Source organism: Colletotrichum higginsianum, chromosome 1 (assembly GCF_001672515.1).
Source record: "Colletotrichum higginsianum IMI 349063 chromosome 1, whole genome shotgun sequence".
NCBI classification, from domain to species: Eukaryota; Fungi; Ascomycota; class Sordariomycetes; order Glomerellales; family Glomerellaceae; genus Colletotrichum; species Colletotrichum higginsianum.
In genome coordinates this window covers 1,650,208-1,670,539 of record NC_030954.1, presented here as the reverse complement: position 1 = coordinate 1,670,539, position 20,332 = coordinate 1,650,208, and the positions used below count along the sequence as shown (strand labels likewise).

Genomic DNA, 20,332 nt, shown 5'->3' with positions numbered 1-20,332 from the left:
GTGAGGTTGCGGTTGGATTGGGAGATGTGGTTCTTTGAGGTTAACTTGGGGAGTAGCTCAGGCAGCTCTATGCTCGCGTCACGGCCAGCTTCAGCAGGGAAACGGCGTCCCTAGCTGACTGATGCCTTACTGCCTGATTCGGAACGGGCAAGTACAGCTGCAGGTACAGTTCAGACATGGCCCGTGCGTTCTATCAATTTACATAAGCGACAAACGACCGCCCTGGCGACTACATGCCACCTACAATGAATTCATTCTTCAAATAATCATACATACAATGCAACTGTGCCTGTGCCTGTCCCAAACTACCTTTGATAGCAATACAGCGCCATGACTCTCGGGTCACTCTCCGTGGCGAATATGGTATCGGACATCACCTCATGATCCAAACAACCACACAGCCAGTCAGATCGAACATCGTTGAATTGCATCCTAACTATAAGAAGCCAAACGGGACGGCGAAATAGTCAAGCCATTGCCACGCACACGCACTGCCTGCCTGTGTATGCTCGCCACCCACCCTCCCTCCTCAAGCCCTGAGACTCCATACCACCTGTACGAAAAGGAAAAGGGAAGAGACTCATTAGTGGATGAAACATGCCAACCGATGGCAACATCCTAGGTATCTGAACACAATGAAAAGCTTTTTCTACCAAAGGGAACAAAAACGGGAAGGAAGATCGATCCGAGTTCGAAGATGCCGCGCCATGAGACCAGGCTGGGTTGAGCCGCACATCAGTTCGGGGTTCCCTCCCTGCTGCGACTTTCCCTTTTGCCCATGAAGCTGCGGCGGACGATGGACTTCGGGCTGTCGGGCTCCAAGGCGCTGGCCGTGGGGACAAACGTGCTCCTCATTACCACCGTGCCGCTTCCGACCCTAATCTCCTTCTCACCTCCTGCTCCGGAATCGTCGACGAAGTAAAGGGCATCGCCCAGATCATCATCGCTCCTAAGTGTGTGCTCACCCTTCGCTTCGATTTTGAATTGGGTATCAGCAGTGCATGTGCACTTGAAAGTCTCGTTGTATCGGAAGAAGCCGGTGGCATCCTTGTGATGCTTGGTCTTGCCGATTAACTTGGGCTTGGGCGCCAACTGGTTGATTGTGATGTAAAGGTCAGTTGACGGAGGGAATCCCGTTGCAGACACCACGGTGAAAGAGGCGGTGCCGGAGCCCGGTGAACCCGGTGTCACGCTATGAACCGAGGCAGCGCCGTTGCTTTTTGTGCGAGTGTGCCCCAAGGATAGGCCGTTGGAGGTCCCTGGTCGTGTGTCGGGGGACTCGCTACCATCGGGGGTAGAGAAGCCAGTCGCTCGCTTGAGGCCAAGGCCGGGTGTCGGAGCAGGGGGGCTGTTGCCGTTCTCGACGATGGTCGGGATCTCAGTGAAGCTTGAAGATGCATCGTTTGAGTCGTCGTCCTTCCGCGAGAACAGGCCGCGCTTGAGGAATGATGCGCCCCTGCCCACACCGTGACCGACTGTGCTCCCGACCTTGATAGGCGCCCCCGCAATACCAGTGACGATTCTTCCGGGCGCCGCAAACGTGCCAGAGAAGGTTGACGTGCCCTGACGAGTTCGCGTGACGTAGGACGGACGGAAGAGCATCCTCAATCTGACTGTACCCGACTTTCCATCCAGGAGTAAGCGGCTCTCACTGGGTCTAAAGGGATCCAGCTGCTCGAGGTTGATATCGGCAGCTCCCAGGAAATCAGGCTTGTCCGCAAAGTCGTAGTCCCAGACGGTGACCTTGAACTTGGCAGCAGTTCTTGAAGGCACGGGAACCTCAAAAAACTCGTTCCAGGCAGGGTGCAACGTTTTCTTCTGGACCTTGGTCTTATACACGTCCTCGCCGTTGAGCTCGAACTTGCAGTACGGGTCACTCTTGCCGTTCGAGTCTGCCGAAGGGAGGTCCTGGGCGTCCAAGACATCGACACGGAGGGTCCCCATGTTGTTGATGCTCTCGCTCGGGTCTAGTTGCATTTTGACAGGGATGTACTTGAGGCTAACCTTGACACTGCTTGGTCGGTTCTCCTTGTCTTTCAGCTTGAGAGTGGTGGGGTTGTTCTGATACCAGTTAATACGTCACCGGGCTCGGGTCGAAGGAGGGGTCTCACCAAGCATTGCTTTAGCGTATCCAGGGTGTTGCCCTGCAGCTTGGCAATAGTGTTGTCCTTGTCCTTCTCACTACCCTCAACCTTGTCGCCCTTCTCTCGGACCTTGAGGGTCAGACGAGAGAAGTCCAGCTCACGGATGAAGCAGTCGCCGATTTCCTCAAACACGTGCTTCTTGTGCTTGGCCGCCGATGAAGTGTACGAGGGGAAGGCCATATCGTCAACCCAAACCTCCAAGTGCGTGTTGTGCTCCGGCATCTCTGCTTCCATAAGCTTAAATATCAAGAGGCCAGACTCGTACTTCAAAAGCTCCTGGGGAGAGAGGCGAATCTTAGGCGGGCCACTCTCGTCCTTGGACTTCCTCGGCAGTGAAGGCGACACAGGGGTAACTGGAGTCTTGGGCGGGCTGATTTCCAGTTCAGTCCCCTCTTTCTTTTGCTCTATGGAGCTGTTGAACTTGCCGGCCTCGGCAGATCTGGGCGCATCTTCGATCGCCTTCTCGGCCGCTGCTTCCTGCTGCTCTTCCTCGTCTTCGGGATCGGCGACGTTGAGGCATGGGAAGAACGAAACCGTGTAGGTCAAGACACCCTTCGCAATGCCCTTGCCGTGAAGCTGAAGACCACCTTGGAAGACCTTCTTCGTGTCATGAACATTGTACTCGCCGTTTTCAGTCTGCGAAATGTAATCACCGGCGAAAACCTCGACCAGACCAAGACTGCGGTCCTTGCCCATCTTCTCCGAGTCCATGACCTCTAGTGTAAGTCTTTCACGCGCTGAGTGAACAGGAACGTAGAGGACCTCGTCGAAGTCGGGATCGAGAGTGTTCTTGTGGGTGACCGTGCGCGCTTTCTCAATACCTGAGAGAAGTACTCTCACATAAGGATCGGATTTGCCCAGGGTTTCAAAGTTGCGAAGATCGCGTGCGTTCTTGAAGTGAAAACGCATGACACCAACGGGGGTGACGTAACCGCCAGTTCCAGCCACGACGCCAGAAAGAGCAACTGGCTTCCACTGGGCCATCATCTTGACGCGGCCCGATGCGACACCGGCCAAGTGAAACCATTCCTGGCTCTTCTCCATACAGTCCAACAGGTCCTCGAGCTTGATCTGGTACTTTCCAATGACCTGGTCGCCGGTGAGATCACGGTCATCCTTGATGGTAACCCCGAGTTTGGCGTTCTTCTTGTCGGTGATGAGCATTTCCTTGGATCCGTTGTCCCAGATGGGATTGTTGGTTCGCTTGAGCTTCTTCGTGTGGTGGACATCCCGACCGTTAAGATGGAGCGTCGCGTAAGGGTTGAGAAGCCCGACGAGACTCTTCGTGCCGTCTAGATCCTTTGCCTGCTCTACAGTAAATCTGAGGATACCCGTGTTGGACTCGGGAGGCGGTTCTAAGGTACCGTCGTCTAGCTTTTTGGGCTCCAGGACCGGGAAGAATCTGATGTCACATGAAAGCTGACCACGGGCCTTGCCATCGGCAATGACTTCCAAAATCTCGTTTTCGTGAACAGCCAGCTCCTCAACCTGGTCCAAGGGGAAAGACGCCACGCCCAGTTCCTTGTGCTTTCTGAAGTCATTGTAGTCGAAGATTTGAATGTCGAGGGAGTCATTGAAGGAAGTAATGATAATGTAGTGAGTTTCGTTCCAGCGTGGGTTTCCGGTGTCCTTAATGTGCTTCGTGCGGGCAAGCTGCTGGCGGCGGTTCAAAGTCAGCGCAGCGTACGGATCAGGAGAACCAGAGAAGTTGTCGGGGTTCTTGAGCCCCTGGGCGCCATGAAGTGTGACAGCAAGGACGCCGATGGCCTGGTCGACGGGGGTACCGGCAAGCATCTTGGCAACTTCAATGGGGAACACGTTGGGCGAGTACATCATGGGAGCCAAGTTGCCGTGAATCTGCTCCAGAATAAAAGTCTCCAGACCGGGAATGAAGTTGATATCGAAACCAAACGTCTCGCCTCCCAAAGGTTTGCAGACGTAGTCGATGGTAGGCTTTTCCAGGAAGCACATCTCTACCTTCTCGATGTGGGGGAAGGGGATCTGCAGCTTGATCTTGAGTTGCATGATGCCAGAGAAGGCCATATCCTCGACGATGACATCGAGGCCCTTGCTGATCATGGCCTTGCCGACTCTGATTTCCAAAACGACCTTTGGGTTGATCTTGTTCTTGATCTGTTTGAAAGTCATGTCGGCCGTGTCATTGGGGGTGAAGCTGAACTTCCAGTCCATGATGACGGTGTCATCGCCTGCTTTCGGGTACGTCTTGACGTGCTCCATACGCGGGGGCTTGGAGCCGAGGGTGAAAGTCTTGAGCTTCAGGCTGTCCAGGAAGGCAGGAGTGGCAGAACTCAGAACCTGGTCAACCGAATTGACAATGGTCTGGGCCAGAACGGGCTGGTAGATGGGCCAGAACTTGAGCATGAAGGAGTTGATCCATTCGAGGGACTCGGTTTCCGTCTCAAGCTTCTTCAGGGAGAGCTCCCGGTTGATGTCGTCGCGGAAGTTGCGCCTGACCCGGCGAATGGAAGTACGGTAGTAGGTCGAGCAAGCAGCCATGAGGATAAAGACCCATCCCAGGCCACCGCCCAAAACGGCCACCAGCCAGGAGGAGATGCAGGCGAAACCAATGATGGCAGCATTGTGGTACCAGTCTCCGTAGAATTTGTCGGGAAGGTTACTCTCAAGCCATGTAGAATGGTCCAGAAGACTAGCTCCCTCGTGCACGTCATCGGCAGGCCAGCCGAACTGAGGGGCCCAGCCGGTTCGTGTATAGGGCTCCTCCTCGTTGCCCTCCGGATCCTCGCCAGTCTTGATGGGCTTTCCGTCCTTGTCCTTGGCAAGTTCAATGGCGCCTTCTTTGGTTGGGGACGGGAGGTCGGCTACGGGGGCGCTCGAATCAGCGACGTCGGTAACGATGGAGATGCCCTTGGCTCGCTGCGAGTGGAAGCCGGCTGGGACAGCCTGTCAAGAAGGAGAGAGTCAGCCAAGGTCGGTCGCGAAGCAGGGAGACCGGTCGGGCGACTCACAGCGGCAGCTTGGCGGCGTTTCTCCTCGGGGCTCGCATCGGGGTCAAAAGTGAAGGCGGTAATGCCGGCCTTTTTGGACTCCTCGACGATTTTCTTCTGGGCGTCATCAGCGGACACGTTGGTCTCGGGATCTTGGGCAGCCTCGATGACGCCCTGGACCTTGAGCTCGTTCTTCTCGAGCGCGGAGGCCATATTCTCGAGCTCTAGCGCTGCTCAGAGCAGCGAAGTTTGGAATGTCGAGGTCAATTGGCAAGGCGCTCAGGTCGCGATTCCGTGTCGACGCATGTATTCGTAGGGGTTCGCGGTGTAAGGAAAGGCGATGTGGACCGGTGGTCTGGTCAATATGGGGTCGGGAGGGGGAAGGAGAAGTCAAATCACAGAATTGGAGAAAGGAAGTGAGGGTATCAGGGCGAGGGGTCTCGGACTGGAAAGAGATAAAAGATACAGATCGGCGGCAAGGAAAAAAGGAGGGAGTGAATGGAGAGTAGCCGGACTGTGTGGCTGGGCAGCCAGTAGTCAGTTATTGGAGGGGACTAGTGGTAAGAACTTGAGTGGAGTTAAAACAGATCGGTAGAAGAAAGACAAAAGGGCGGGAAGCCACGAAGCTAAAGATGGCGCTGGCGGGAGAAGGAAGGGTGGTGGGAAGGTGGCGGCGAAGGAGGAAGATGAAGAAGGTTGGATGGGTTTTGACCCAGATGCGTCGGGTTTGCTACCTGAGCGGCACCGTGTGGCACTAGATGAGTGGCCCGGGGTGGGAGGGAGGGAGGGAGGGAGGAGAGAGGTAGTGCAAGTCTGCTCAGGCTGAATGTACATGTGCAACTCGTACCAATGCAAGCAAGATACACGGACATAAACGTACAAGTGCAGATGCGACTAAACAAGATTGCGAGTGCAGCTTCAACGGGCACACAAAGGCCAAGACGCAAAGATGTGGGCTGGAAAGCGTGTACTACCTATACCGAGACCTAGGGAGGTAGGTATTCGTAGGTACGTACATAAGCTGATAGACAGGTCCGTGGGCGTGGAACGGGCAGGGGTCAAGCAACTTAGACCATGAATGAACATTGCACTAAACCACTCCGAGAGGGCCCAATTCGACCAGGAGGGGCAGCGAAGAGAACACATTTCAGTCGGCGCATCGCCAAAGTGAATGTCGCAGGGCCGGACAGAAGCTACAAATCGACCCTGATGCAACAGACTGCTCGGGCGGTGCACCATCTCGGTAGCTTTAGCGCCATTTCCTTGGTGGGTGGACGAGGAGAAGTGCAGGCAAAATGGAAGGTGACTGAGGTCCGTGGCCTTGGCTGCGGATATCGACGTAATGCTCGCAATTACCTCAGCGGATTCCAGCTGCGGGAAGACGAGAGAGAGCTGTGACTGGCCGCTGAAATCGGGGGGAGCCGCCGACAACAGCTCAGGGCCACAACCCCTCCCTGGTGAGCCAGACCAGCGGGATTGGCTGATGGAGCTTCGAGACAGGGGTTCTCAGCTTGCTAGGGACTCGAGAAGGAAGAAATAAGCTGGGTGGCCTCCCGGAAAGGTTGCACTTGGAATGGAAGCACCTCTGAAAGCGGGGGGACGTTGAAAGGCTTGGGGGAGAGCCGAACTTCCAGCTTGGTCAGGATCACCTAGTATGCACTCTATATCCGTACTCTGTACCTGTACATTGGCTCCATTCTTGTGCCCCGTTCAGCACGGCAGGGCCGACCGACTCTCAGTTGTGCTCTCTCTTTTCGTGTACCTAGGGATCTATCTCTCTCTCTATCCCTCTTTCTCTCTCTCTTTCTCTCCCTCTTTCTCTCATAAGACGCCCAATACTGCCTCCCAACCTGCTCGAGGGCCGCGTCAACGCCACCAGAAGATAGGCACGAGGTGAACATGTAAGCCATTCGAGCTTCAGTCTCCGTCCTATGTAATCGTACATATATAGGTACCCACCTAGCCTATCATCTCATTTTGAAACCCTCCATATGGCATTGGATCAGTGAGGGCAATTCCGACCGTACCTTACGTTGAATATCCAAGTAGTAGACAATAACCAATCAAGAAACGACAGGAGCAGCACGTCGCCGTTATCCAGATCAGACGAACGGGTATATTATGGCTGCTTCTCCATGGCACCTCAGGAAATGCAGTGCGTTTATGTGTTTACACCCGACTCAGATGCTGGGCCGTTGGAGGTGTGCCAGTGCTACCGACTCAAAGCATCATAAACCCCTGCTCTTCCTCGCCCGCACGCACGCACACTGAGGTTTTGCGGCTAGACGGGGCCGAGGACCCTTTCAAACCCGGACCTGGATAGACGCCCCGACCAACGATTAAGCTACCCCCAAACAGATGCCGAATCACAGCCATCCCAGCTGGCCGATCCTTGCCGCCAATCCCTTCGGCGGTTGCGACTTATAGCTGGCTCAACCGTCTCAACTGTCTCATTAACAAGCCCAATTACCAGTGGTTGTGCTGTTGGTCGTATTGGCGATTGTTGCCCACGACGATTACGAGGTCCGCAGATTTTCGTCAATTTCATGTGGTGGCCGAGTGGCTGAACACCGCCAACGGTCGCCATGACAACACGACAGCCCATCCAGCTTCGCCGTTGAGCAGACAAACCACAAACCCACTGCACTGAACGCCACCTGACTTTATCAACCCAGCCTTCACCACCAATACCGATCCGTGTAGCCTGTGACTGAGACATTCGTCGCTGCCGTCTTGGCAGGTACCAGCCACCAACGTTGATGACTTTGAACAATGCCAGTATCCAGGCTTCTTCTTGAGCGGCTGCCAGCAATTTTACTTAAGCTGCTAACCAGGGTGGTGACTGGTGACTGGTCTGATGCTAATCGAATCTCAACACTTCTGCCACAGGTACCGCGCTTGTCGATCTCGTTCGTCGACCCTAATCAGCCGCATGGCCTGCTGGCTACTTCTCGTCAGCCACTGTCCCGACAACGGGCCTGACGCTAACTGCCTCATGCCGCCATGCCTAGATCGTACTGCACATTTTCATGCACCAGCACGAGCCAACATTTCACTGGACAGAGCGCAGTTCCGATGGCTCCCGGCCGATCAGGTTGAGATTCGGATGAAGGGGAAGTGCCAAGTCATCAGCCCAAAATTGGAATCAATCGAGGTTGCACTATTGCTACATCGGAAAGTTTTCTCGTCACCAGGAGCGTTCCTGGCACAGCCGAGAAGAAAATCCCCTAATGTCTAGTCCGCAATCATAATACCGCCAAACCCCTCAACGGACACAAGACAACCTGATCCATGACGAGAGGTTTGAAAAGGGGAATAAAGAAGAGAAAACAAATACTCGGCCAAGCGAAGCAGGCGATCGTTCAGATCGAATTGCCGTTCGTATCTGCAGCAGACAGCAGCGGCAGCACACGGTTCCTGGTTTCCAGGATGCATCCGAACGTGGACGATGAACCGTTGCCAAATGCAAATAACAAAAATCCCCGAACTGCGCTCGTCCTCGGGCGGCGGCCCTACCTGAGTGCTGCATAACGGCTCTGCTTAGAAGTTGGCTGCTGCCTCATGCTCAGAGTCGGCCGCGATGCTGACGCCCTCGACGGTTACAATCCTTCCGGATTCACTCGTCACCCGAACGTCAACAGAGTCGGTTCCGAAGCCGCTCGGGTTCTCAAAGAAGTTGTACTGCTGGCGCGTCGTCGCCTGCCAGGTACTTCCACCGTCCGTGCTAACCTCCAGCGTCGATACGGGCTCGTTGTGGTTCAACACCTGCATGGAGAACCAGTGGGGTGATGTACCGGACTTGTTGTGCAGCTTGATGGGCGACGTGATGCCGCACTCGACGAACTCGTACGAAGTCGATATGATGCCGTCTGAAACGGAACCAAGCTTGGTGAAGGCGTCTTGGAAGAGATCGAGGTGGCCCTCGTCGCACTCGGGGCATTGGTCGACAATCATCGCCGTCAAGCTATTGCCGTTGGGGCCAGTGACCTTGACGCAAGCACCGCAGTGGGCGGCCGAATCCCAAGCCTGGCCGGAGAAGGCGGTGCCGAATAGGCCCGAGGGGATGGTGTACGTCGAGAAGGAGCACATGCCACCGGAGGTATTGCCGCCGTAGAATGTCGACTTGCCCTGTTTAGTCTCGCCGCTGCTGATCGGTGTCGTGGATACGACCGGGGTATTGACGCTGCTCGACGATGGGGCAGCCTTCTCCCCCACGGGGGCCGAAGACAGCGCGGGAGTGGTGACGGACGGCGACACCTGAACAGAGGTCTCGACGGGTACTTCGACGGGGGTCTCGGACGGGGCCGGCTGCTCGATCGGCGTCGGCCGGACGGGGGAAAGGGTCGGGACTACGGATGTCGGACCGACAGTGAAGGTGATGACGGTCGTCGAGCGCGACTTTGCAGGGCAGGCCCTGATCGGTTTGGCGAAAGCCATGTGGGCGGCCGTGGCGGCCAGCAAAAGAACGTGATGCTTCATTGTGTCGAAGGCGATGAACGTAACGAGGTAACCTACGATGAGTTCCTGGTCAGGAAAGAACTACTGGTAGATGCAGGCTCGGACAAAGACGAGCTTGATGCCTTTGGGTAAAGAAAGAATAGCGGTCGGCAATATCAACGGGCTAAGGAGTGACGGGCCACGAGGGGGGCAATGACAGTTCCAGACCAGCGTAAATGAAGGAAACGGGACGGGAGAGCCAAACACAACAGGACGTAATGATCCTTTTAAGAGCGAGAGCAAGAGGCAAGAGACAGTCAGAGAGAGAGAGTGTCAGAGAGGAGAGGAGAGTGGGCAGTTCCTTGTTTGTATTAATCTTAGTCAATCCTGCAGAATGACGGAAAGCAGACAGCACCACGACGAAAAACAACGCGCGCGCGCGCGCAAGTTCTCACTGTGCCACCGCCATCCGTATCCTGCGCTCATAGGTTGGTCCTCGTTGTGGAATCCCGCCTAGCCAGCAATTGCATGCGAGCCGCCGGAAGGCGATGGAGGCGACGCTGGACTCCCCTTCTCGCCGGCGCCGCGGTGCCGTGAACCGGCATGCCGGCTGCTTGTGGCTCCATCGTCATCTAAAATCAACGGGGGTTTGAAACCAAGGATCCAGAGGGGGTGTGTGGGACAGGCAACTCGGGGTTCCTCTGCACGCCGGGCTAACGTCGAAACGGAACGAATGAGAAGGCGGCGACAAGACCAAGGCTGGAGCCCAGCCGCCTCCGCTGAGAGGTCTCGACTACTTCGATTCCAGAGACGGTGGACGGCATTGACGACATCGACCTGGGGCTCCAGTGTTTGTTTGCCCCTCCTTAGCCTGGCGTTGAACATGCTCAACATCGTCTACTCCGAACGGTATGTACGCAACCGTCCACCTGTCCCCTTTCTCTCTAACCTTCCCGGCTCTCCGACAATAATCCGATGAACATATAGCCGAAAGGGAGGGCGGGAGTGTTCCATGAAACAAGGCAGTAGCTGTGGTCAAGGCTCGCTGGCTTGCCGGTTCATCCAATCAATCATCCACTAAGGAAAAAGTCATGATCTCACATCTTTACATGTTTCCATCATAAAACAGCGGTTACCCCTGAGTTAGGAGATTGGGAAAGTGAGTTGTTTTTGTGTGCTTCCCTTTTCCCCGGGGCAGTCAACGATTCAACCAACCAGTTACACAGAGCGGTCGGGGGCTTAATCAAACTAAGCAGTGAGCAAAAAAAAAGTTTAAGAGGGCGGGGGGAGGGGGTCGAGAACAAGAGAGATAAAGAGAAAAAGAAATAAGCTCATCATTTCGATTCCGGTGGACGAATGCAGGTCGGGAAGAGGTGCATACACATCCATACCCCCCCAATCATTGGGATGGAACTTCTGTCTCTTCCGCCCCGGCGTCTGTTCTGCTGGGCTGCTTCGGACCTTCGCTTTCGATCCTGTGATCTTTCCGAGCCAGGAGGAAATAGATCAGGGGTCAGAAAAGGTAGAAGAAGGGGGGAAGATCATGGTACCTATCCATCACTCTCTTCTTTTCTCATCCTTCCCCCGGCAGGGTCGGGCCAGTCGGCGCGGCGAGTGGAGTTCCCAATTCCCATCAACATCGTGGCATGTGGATACTGTCCCTGTGGGACCGGGGGACTTGCGGCAAGGATCCTCTTGCGATCGGCTCCTCCCCCTTCCCCCCCCCCGAACCATCTCGGCCTGACATGTTCTAGGCCTTTTCTTGCCCGGCTTGGGCAGTGGTTGTTCGCGTTGTCGAGCGATTCACAGGGCGGGCTTGCAATGGTATCTGGTGTCGAGAAGGTGTGACTTGACGGATGATGAATTGGAGAGAGGATCTTCGACGCCGAAGAATCTGCTCGGGATACCAGGGTGAGCTGGAAATGTCGAAAACAAACCTTCTCAGGGCTTGATATATCTCGGACAACCTTCTCTAAAGTGCTCATTGTTTCTCACGTGTCTCCAAGAAAATGTATAGCTCCTTCCCCACTCTCAAAGTGAAACGGCCGCAGGCAACAAGTATTCGCGTCCTGGGCGACAAGTAGTGTAGAATTCCTCGAGTCTATCTATTCTGAGTGGTGGTATTTCCGTCGAAGAGAGAAGGACAAAGAGAGAGAGTGTGCGTGCCACTGTTCCAACAAAAGCGTCCCCGTGTCTCTCGCTTCAGAAGTATCTACTGATGAAAGTATCATACCCTGGTTGTGTAAAACAGAAACAGAAAACTGTGACCCGGCGCTACATGGTCTAGAGAGACAGACCATTACATACCCAAATATGAACGAACAACCACCGACCATCCTGAACACCCGCATTCGATGACGAACACATACAGCGTGAGCCGAGTCCTATTCCAATACTATGCCGCTTCGAACAACGGCGGGAGTAAGGAGATAGAGAGACCAGTATATCGGCTTTGCTGTAAGCCCACAAATTAAAGCACAAAAACATGACACACGAAAACAACCGTCCCAAAAGGAGAGACTTGGTGACAACCGACTGGTCCATACGTAACCGAAACGCCAAAATGCAGAGTAGGCGACACCAGAAGAGGCGAGAGAGCAACCCTATGTATCAATAGCCAAAACTATCATGCTGGTGGACGGGACACCGTCCGGGATGATTGACAAACCAGGCCGAGATGCAAGACCGATGGAAACGGCAAAGGCATTCTAGACGTGCCATGGGGACGCCTACCTCGAACTCCTCAAGGCAGATGGTGCACTCGGCAGAGTCGACGCAGTCCTTCTCCGTTGCCACATAGGGAAACATGCCAGTCCGGCGCACGGCCAAAGGAGGCGGTGTCCCGACGGTATCCTGTGGCGTCTCACCCGTCGGCGTGCCGCTATATGTACTGTGGGCAGTGATGCAGGTGTTGATGTGCGTCTCTCGTACGGCCTCGAAGTTGGGCAGACTGCGTGAGGGCAGCTCCCGGTGGCAAACGGGACACTCATCCTCCTCAGCGATCTGGGGCGGCGGCGGTGGTAGTGCACGGTTATGGGCGGCTGACGATGAAGAAGACGGGCCAACGTCCAGCATAGACCGGTAACGGGATGAGCCCGGGTAGCCGGACGATGACGAAGGGTAGTATGTTGGAGGGGTCCCCGCCATTATCCGGTTTTGGGTAGACTGGTGATGTCCGCGAGAGCCTGAGGGCCCACCGGAGCCGGAATGCTGTCGGTCATTAGCCTCCATGTTGAGCCGGATAAGAGCCGGGAGTGGACAGTGCCGTTCTTACCGTGATGCTTCTAGACCGCGCGTAGGTCTCCGGGGAAGGACCCGACGTAAAGTAGCCCGAGAACCGATTGGGAGGGGGCGCATTGCTGGACATTGTGCCGATGCTGCTTTGTGATCTGTAATGCGAGCCCCGGGGCGATAACTGTGACGGCGAGCCGAGCGGCTGTTGAGGCGGCGTGGTGTTGGGGTCGGGGACACATGGGTTGCATAGACGAACTCGCTCTCCTCCGCCGAGATTGCTGAAATCTGCATATCCTCCCTCACCACTGATGAGAGACGACGGGTATCTCTGGGCCGCGAGCCGCGGTTGTCCTGGCGGTTGTACAATATACTGATAAGGAATCGTGATTCGGTGAGGCGAGCAGGCGTTACACACGACTCTACCACATTTCCTACGTCGCGTTAGCATATGGCTTACATCGCTGCGAGAACAGCGCTGACCTACCTGCAGTGATGTTTTCTAACAAAAATGCTGAACTGTATGTGGCATATCGGACAGAGAGTAACCTCTGCGTCTGGCTGCCACCTTGGGTAGATAAACTCGGGAGGGCTGCTCCTCTCCTCAGAACTCTGCTGGGCCCGCGAGACGGGCGGAACAGCAGCTGAAGAGCTCGATCGTCTAGCTGGCGGCGGGGGCGGCGTCGTAGGTGGTCGACTCGATGACAAGGCTGGACGAAGAGACAATTCGTGCAACGATACGTTTGCAGCTTGCGAGGTTGCCAAACTCGATGACCTTTCCGGCGGGACAAACTCTCCAGTGGGTTGCGCAGGTGTTGCGGTGGGTGGAAGAGGTTGGGAAGACTCTGAAAGTCGAGAGCTCAAAGGCGTTGGTGGTGCCGGTGCGGCTTCTTCGGGATCCTGAGACTCATCAGGCCCTTGAGTACCCCGTGCTGAGGTTGCCTGTGCTGAATTTGCTGGTTCTGTCGGTTGGTCCGTAGTCGTCGGCTCGGGCTCGGGCGCAAAGCTTGCTCTCGGCTCTGAAGTTACATCTGGCACGGCGGGCTCGATGGTTCGTAGCCTTGCACTCGAAGAATTTTCGGCCGTGTCGTCTTCCATCTGAAGATGCACCGTTGGTTCGTCCTCCCCCGCATCGCCATCTTCGGCTTCGTCGTCAGAGAGCTGTCTCTCCACGACGTGAGTAGGGCAGTCGAAGTATCGGGAGCACTCCATGTCGTGGTATCGGGCATTCCTCCAGCGACAGTCTCCTCGTTCTAGAGAGGTGCTTGAGGCATCACTCCCTATGTGGGAGCTGCCTGATATCGAGTCTACTCCATCCTCGTACAAGCGGTTGGGATCGTCTAGGGAAGCTGGGGCAGCTCCACCGTCTGGACTCGCCATCTTAGAATGTTTGCATCGTCTCCGGTAACTCCGTCGGTGTGTCAGAAATCGTCAATATCGGGTCGTCTCGAACTTTAGCCTGCCGTTATGAGTTCTGCAGCAATCAGGTCGGTATCGTGGGCGAGTCGTGGGCGAACGACAGTCAGGCTGTTGGACGGTGATAAGTCAGCATGACGAAACAAGAGTCAATATCCGAACGTAGTGGGGTCGAGTGTTACCAGAACAAGGACAAAGAAGGCCGGCGACGGTCGGGTGCATTGAAGCCGCCCAAGATGAATCGTTGGTGTCGAGGCGAATACGGTGCAAGAATATGCACAAAGTCCTACCCAGGTGATGGAGCGAGTAGTATTTGGAGGGGCAGGTCGAGGCACACGAGCATGAGCACATGCACCTTTTGGAACCGTCTGCCGCCCTAGAGGGACTCAGGAAGGTACCTAGGCAGGTAGGTCAGGTCCATGGGCCGTTGCGGTGCTTATCACGGCCTAGGCCTTTCCTCGACGGGTCTTATCGCGCGATTGGCGCCAGCTGTGAAGTGTGGCGCGGGGAAGTCTCCATTCTGATGGAGCATAGATCCGCCACGGTGGCTGGGGTCTCCCGACTTCTACCTAGGGACCTAGTCGGAGTACGGATATAGCTTTTCACAATGCACAATGCACAATGCACGCGCTCAGCAATGCGGCCTGTTCTCGAGCACCTTCTTATTCTTTACGGATGGGTTTACCCCTAATCTAAAGGAGGCTCTGATGGACACGTTATGTGGCACTGGTCAAGACCCCTCTCTAGGTCGGTGCGTGGCCGACGCCATTGTCAACAGCCCATTCTTCATGTAAGAGCAACATGCCATTGTGCCCTCCTTCGTTCTCCTTGTTATGGTAGTAAAATTCTCCACTGTAGCTGAGATTGGCTGTAGCATCAACGCTCTTTTGCATGACATTTGATGAAAACATCTCGTGAGCTCTCATCTCATTGCCCACGTGACACGTCCTGTGCCGTTACGTTTTTGAAGCCATTCAGGCGACCCCTGGATGATCTCATTTGTAGTCTTGTTTTCTATCATTACATACGTTACATTTTCAGCGAAGGGCCGAAGGTTCGCTTGTATCTGCTGAAAGTGGTTGCCTCACCTTTCGCTGGACACAATAGCCAACATAGATTGACGGTGTTCAAGTAGTAGTAGCCATGGCAAGACTATTGTGCTGCTTGAAGGTAGCAGTGCTGTACTTCTCTTCAATATGGCTTTGCGTTAGCCAAATATGAAGCGAGATCCGGTGAGTGAGAACATCGTAGGCAAGTCGAAAAGCTACCATCGGCTAGCCCTCTTGCGATCCGGAAGGAAGTTCGGGATGAGCTGCGTGGTGTGCCATTGTGCGGACTTCTAGTGGTAGATTCGTGGGGTGTCAAATGTAAATTAGACTGAAGCCTCTTGAAACAGGCACATCTGGGAAGCATGGTTAATAGAAGGAAGCATTCAACAAGTGAGCATATCCGGGGGACGCTCTGGGCCACAGTAGCCGAGTGGATAACAAGGTATGAAAAGTCCTGGAGACCTTTCGTAAATCACCCATTATCTGAGCCCTCAGGGTTCGATTCTAGGTGCTTGAGCTTTTGTGTCTTGAGTTTTGTATCGCGATCTTCAAAATGTAAAAATCAGCACCACTTTGTTTGACTCCCCCTTCGTCCCCCTCTTTCCCCTTGGTGATCGTAATGAGTTTAAGCGTATTTTTTTGGACACCGATTTGGTGATCTAAACTGTTGCCGTTGTTAGGAACTATGGTTGTTCGAGATGGACCCCAATCTGACGAGTGAATACGCTAGCTCTCACCAAGAACCGCCCATCTGATCACTACATCCCATGGGCACTGACCAACGCCTCAATATACCCACGCACTCCAGACAGCGAGTGTATGCTAATGACCTCATGGGCTTAGGAGGATGTCATCTGTTTGTTCGACCATAAAAAAAATGGCAAGAGAGCAGTTTTTCTCATTCACCGGCAGCATTGCAAACAATTATTCTCGGAAACACGTAGCAAAACTAGGCAGATCAATGCTTATTAAGAAGGTATCACAATTTCCCAACAAGTGTAATGCTCCTGGCATTCAATGCTGAATGCTGACGGCCAAAAAGGTATTCCGTGAACACTTTACATAAAATTGTAGCCAGCTTCATTCGCGGGGGTGGGGCGCGGATACCCGCATCTCTATTCCAACAACAAGCGACCCCCACGGTCGGGACCTCATTTCGTGGACGGCTTCACATCACCCATCCCCACGCCATAATCTTCCTTCAAAACCTGACCAGCGACCTCGAGCGGCTTGCTCTCTTGTAGCACGTACAGCATCCTCGACCACTGCGTCTCGCTTACATTCTTCCACGCATGCATCGTGCCCCTCTGCACGCTCACATCCCCCCTCCGCATCCTCCTCGTCTCCCCGGAATCAAGCACGAGATCGACCTCCCCCTCGAGCACAACCCCGTAGTCAAGGCTCACGGTGCGGTGCATGGGTGACAAGGAGCTCGGCGGCATATCGACGATGCGCACGACGCTGCCGCCAGGGATCACGATGCCCGGCGGGTTCGCGAGGCGCGCGGCGTAGGACTCGACATCCTTGTTGCCGGTGAGGGAGACAGGTGTCTGTTCGGTGGTGTAGCCGAGGTAGAACTTTACGTCACCTCCGACAGTCTGTTGAGGGATCTCGGTGGGGAGAGTGGTGTTGAAGATGGCTTTGCCGTCGGGGGTGTGGTCTGTAATGAAGCGCTGAGGGCGGCGGAGGTCGCTGGAAGGAGTCGAAGAGGTCATCTTGGTTGATTGACAACGTGTGTGTGATTCCTGTTCCCGTGACCTTTTTCAAGTTTCAAATGCGAGGAGGTTGTAGCGTTTCTAGAGGCGCGTGTGAAGGGTGTAGTTGGCAAAACTGTGTTGAGAAGGATGAAGCTCTGACGTGTACCAACACAAGACGACTGGCGTTCTTCTACTCCCTCGCCCAGAGCCCGCGAAGCCGACCAACCCCCGCATCTTCTGAAACTCTTGCAGATGCACAGATTTCTTCACTTCCGCTACGTCTGTTGAAGCAAGGCAGCCAGTTGCCGGATCGGCATCCGCGGTCCTGTGAACAGACGGCACCCAAACTATCCGAGGTAGCTCGGAAGGTGGAGGCGGGGCCGTAGAGGAGAGCCCGGGTGGCGTGAGTGGATCGTGCGGGGGTGCGGGGGCAGAGGGTGTCGGGCGGACGTTATGAAAGTGTGAACTGGGCATGGCATTCCGGCAAATGGAGTCAATGGAGCATAGAAACTGGGAATGTTTTCCGCCTGCGTCACTCCGCCTTTCCATTACTTGCTAAAAGTTCGTGATTATGAACTACTATGTTGATACTCTGGTGTAATCCACTGGCCAAGTCTCGAAGTCGGTCGGGGGGACAGCTGAGCTCAGATTGGAGCTGAGGCATTGGATTTTGCTTGGGATGCTAGAATTAGGGAATAAACACGCTGGGTCGAGCAACAGTTGATAACCATTGCAAGTAGGGCTGAATGTTCAGCACGTTTACCCCGAATGCCACAACGAACACCAATCATGTACGCAATACAATGTTTTTTCACACGTAGAGAACAGGTTGACATAACCAATACTAAAGATTTCCAAATTGGATCCATGCGCCCGTTACTCTATCCTTTGCGCCGCCGACACGTTGGGCACCCCCTTTCCCTCCACAACCTTGGCACCCACGACCTTGTAGATGGGGATCTCGGCCAGGAACTTCGCGACGTGGTGCAGCGTTGGCAGCTTCTCCCAGTCGTGCCCCTCCATCTTGACCGAAACTTCAGACGACCTCGACACGGCGTGCACCGTGGCCGGAACATCCCGCGCCTCCTCTTCGTGTGGCACCACGCAGGCGTACTCGGCGTCGGCCTTGCCAGGCTCTCCGACCGATGGGATGTACCGGTATGTGAGGATGCCGTAGTCCTCCTCGCCGCCGATGATGCCGCGCTCCGTGTTGGGGGTGTCTGGTTGGAGGTTCTTGAGCGTGATGTCTACGAACTTGGTGCCCCGCCACGACGCGCGCACGCGTGCCGCCGTGGCGTGGTGTTCGACGTCGATGTCACAGAAGAGCTTCGGCATGCCTAGCTCCTCGCGGCCCGAGACGATAGGGTCCGCGAGCGACTCGAAAAGCACGGCGAGATGGGTGCCGTTGATCGAGTTCCCGTCATGCTTGACGTACTCGATGCCGTGTATGTAAAGGCCCAGGTGGTTGTAGCCACCACCACCAAGCCACGACATATTGTTGAGCTGGGTGACGGAGAGAGAGGCGGTGCAGACGGTGCCAGGCTCCTTGAACCGGAAGGATTCGGTTGGAAGAATCGTCTCGAGAAAGGTCCGCGACGTGAGAAACTTGAAAGAGATGGTCTTGAAAGTACGGTCGAGCTCGGATGGCTGACGCCGGCCGTAGAAGTCTTGACGGGGGCCTGGGAAGGGACCGAACCCAATGGGCATGCGCCAGTAGAGATCTTTCTTCTTGGACCAGAGGTATTTGTTGAAAACCTTGGTTGCGTGATCGTGTTCATCGTGGCCGAAGTTGTAGTTTGTGTAGTTCATCACTATAAACATGTTAGTGTGTGAGTGTGTGTGTGAGTTAACTATAGCGATGGTAGGTTCGCTGGGTTGCCACTAACTCTGAATTGCGGGTGGCTGTCCAGGTATTCTATCCTTGCCAGCCTGGCGAGAGAACTCTTGGATCGTGTGCGCGCGCTCCATGCGGATCTTCTCGTAAAGTTGAAGCCGTTCCGTGACGTCCTCTGGAGACGTCCCCTTGGGCAGGACGATTGCCAACGCCGCGGCGTCTTCCATCGCCTGACCTGCTCCCTGTCCTTGATCTGCCTCTTTGTTAGTGCTCTGACGTGGCCCTGAGATCATTGGTACCTACGAGGTGTGAAGGGGTGGGCAGCATCGCCGAGTAAGGCCAGCTTGCCGTTCACCCACTTCGGCATGGCTTCCATGTCCAGCAACTGCCAAACGTTGACCTCGTCGGGGTGGACCTTCTTGATCAACTGCAAGACTGCAGGATCGAATTCCTGATACACCTTCAAAAGCTGTTCAATGGAACCCTTCTTGTTCCATTCTGGTATTTGTTAACATCTTGTTGTCCAGGGCGCGAGGGGCAAGAAACGTACCGTCTGTTGCGGTTGCATGCGACTCGGTATCGGGGTGAATGCACACAAAGTTCAAGAGCTGGTTGTTGTTGCAAGGGTAGACGACGATACGCCTGTCCGTGTCGAACCATATGCCGAGGGAGTTCTCCTTGTCGACCAGGGGGGCGGTGACAGGATCCTCCAGAGCCGCTGCGCGCGGGATGAGGAAGCGAAATGCCGCCTTGCCCGAGCGCAACAGCTTTTGTTCGTTGCCAGTGATGAGCCTCCTGACCTTGGACTAGATAGAATGAACGCCAGTCAGTATGTGGATTAGGGCGGTCCCCAAGAAGGCATCGGGACTCACGTAAATGCCGTCGGCACCGAGAATGACGTCTGCTTGCACAGTTGTGCCATCCTCTAGATGCAACTCGCCCTTTTCAGGATTGGCACCAACAACCTTGGACCCAACGTGGACCTTGGCTGGGGGGCTGACGCCGTCGTCCTCACCCGTGGCAACCTTCCGGATTTCGGAGTGCAGGTAGGCGCGGTGGACTAGCTGCCACGGGTGCTGCCACTGGCCCTGGGACTTTCTGATGTCGACGTCAAAGCCGCCCTGGTTGCGTAAGTCCCTCTCCTTGAAATGGTGTAAGGGGTTGGCGCCAAAGGCCTCAGCGTAGATGCCCCATCTCCTCAGAAGACCGTTGGCATTGGGTGCCAGGTGCACAGCGGCGCCGGTCTCATTTGCGAGCCTCGACTGCTCGTAGATCTGCAATGCATGGTGAGACTGGTATGGACGATTGGCTTGGTGGTCAGGAAATACAAGGGCCACATACATCTACGTGGTGGCCGTGTCGACGTAACGCGATAGCAGCACTCAGACCTCCGATGCCTGCGCCGACAATGGCGATCTTGAGAGGTCGGGGGTGGTCGTGGAACAAAGAAGTAGAGTGACCACCATTGGGGTGGTGGGAATCGCCGTTGACCAACATGGTTGTGATGCTGAGAGGTTATCGACCTCGAGAAAAAAGACGAGAGAGGCGTTCTAGTGAG

The 20,332-nt window shown here is 55.0% G+C and overlaps 5 protein-coding genes across 5 annotated transcripts; all 5 read right to left on the bottom strand.

Moving 5' to 3' along the window:
* Positions 1–735: 735 nt before the first annotated feature.
* Positions 736–5,323, bottom strand: CH63R_00508 (C2 domain-containing protein; the record flags this gene model as incomplete). Its single annotated transcript, XM_018295483.1, has 3 exons — positions 736–2,061; positions 2,112–5,066; positions 5,132–5,323. 3 exons carry the CDS (start codon positions 5,321–5,323, stop codon positions 736–738), a joined length of 4,473 nt encoding a protein of 1,490 aa, XP_018163845.1.
* A 3,327-nt stretch (positions 5,324–8,650) lies between these two features.
* On the bottom strand, positions 8,651–9,589 carry CH63R_00507 (Rare lipoprotein A; the record flags this gene model as incomplete). The annotated part of the gene is made up of 1 exon (XM_018295482.1): positions 8,651–9,589. The coding sequence occupies one exon, from the start codon at positions 9,587–9,589 to the stop codon at positions 8,651–8,653; it is 939 nt and encodes a 312-aa protein (XP_018163844.1).
* Positions 9,590–12,150: 2,561 nt separating this feature from the next.
* On the bottom strand, positions 12,151–14,158 carry CH63R_00506 (FYVE zinc finger protein; the record flags this gene model as incomplete). The annotated part of the gene is made up of 4 exons (XM_018295481.1): positions 12,151–12,255; positions 12,281–12,757; positions 12,822–13,212; positions 13,266–14,158. 4 exons carry the CDS (start codon positions 14,156–14,158, stop codon positions 12,151–12,153), a joined length of 1,866 nt encoding a protein of 621 aa, XP_018163843.1.
* Positions 14,159–16,394: 2,236 nt separating this feature from the next.
* CH63R_00505 (Cupin) lies at positions 16,395–16,958 on the bottom strand (the record flags this gene model as incomplete). The annotated part of the gene is made up of 1 exon (XM_018295480.1): positions 16,395–16,958. The coding sequence occupies one exon, from the start codon at positions 16,956–16,958 to the stop codon at positions 16,395–16,397; it is 564 nt and encodes a 187-aa protein (XP_018163842.1).
* Positions 16,959–17,816: 858 nt separating this feature from the next.
* On the bottom strand, positions 17,817–20,271 carry CH63R_00504 (FAD binding domain protein; the record flags this gene model as incomplete). The annotated part of the gene is made up of 6 exons (XM_018295479.1): positions 17,817–18,751; positions 18,827–19,027; positions 19,078–19,272; positions 19,325–19,580; positions 19,647–20,048; positions 20,116–20,271. The coding sequence occupies 6 exons, from the start codon at positions 20,269–20,271 to the stop codon at positions 17,817–17,819; spliced, it is 2,145 nt and encodes a 714-aa protein (XP_018163841.1).
* Between the last annotated feature and the right edge of the window lie 61 nt (positions 20,272–20,332).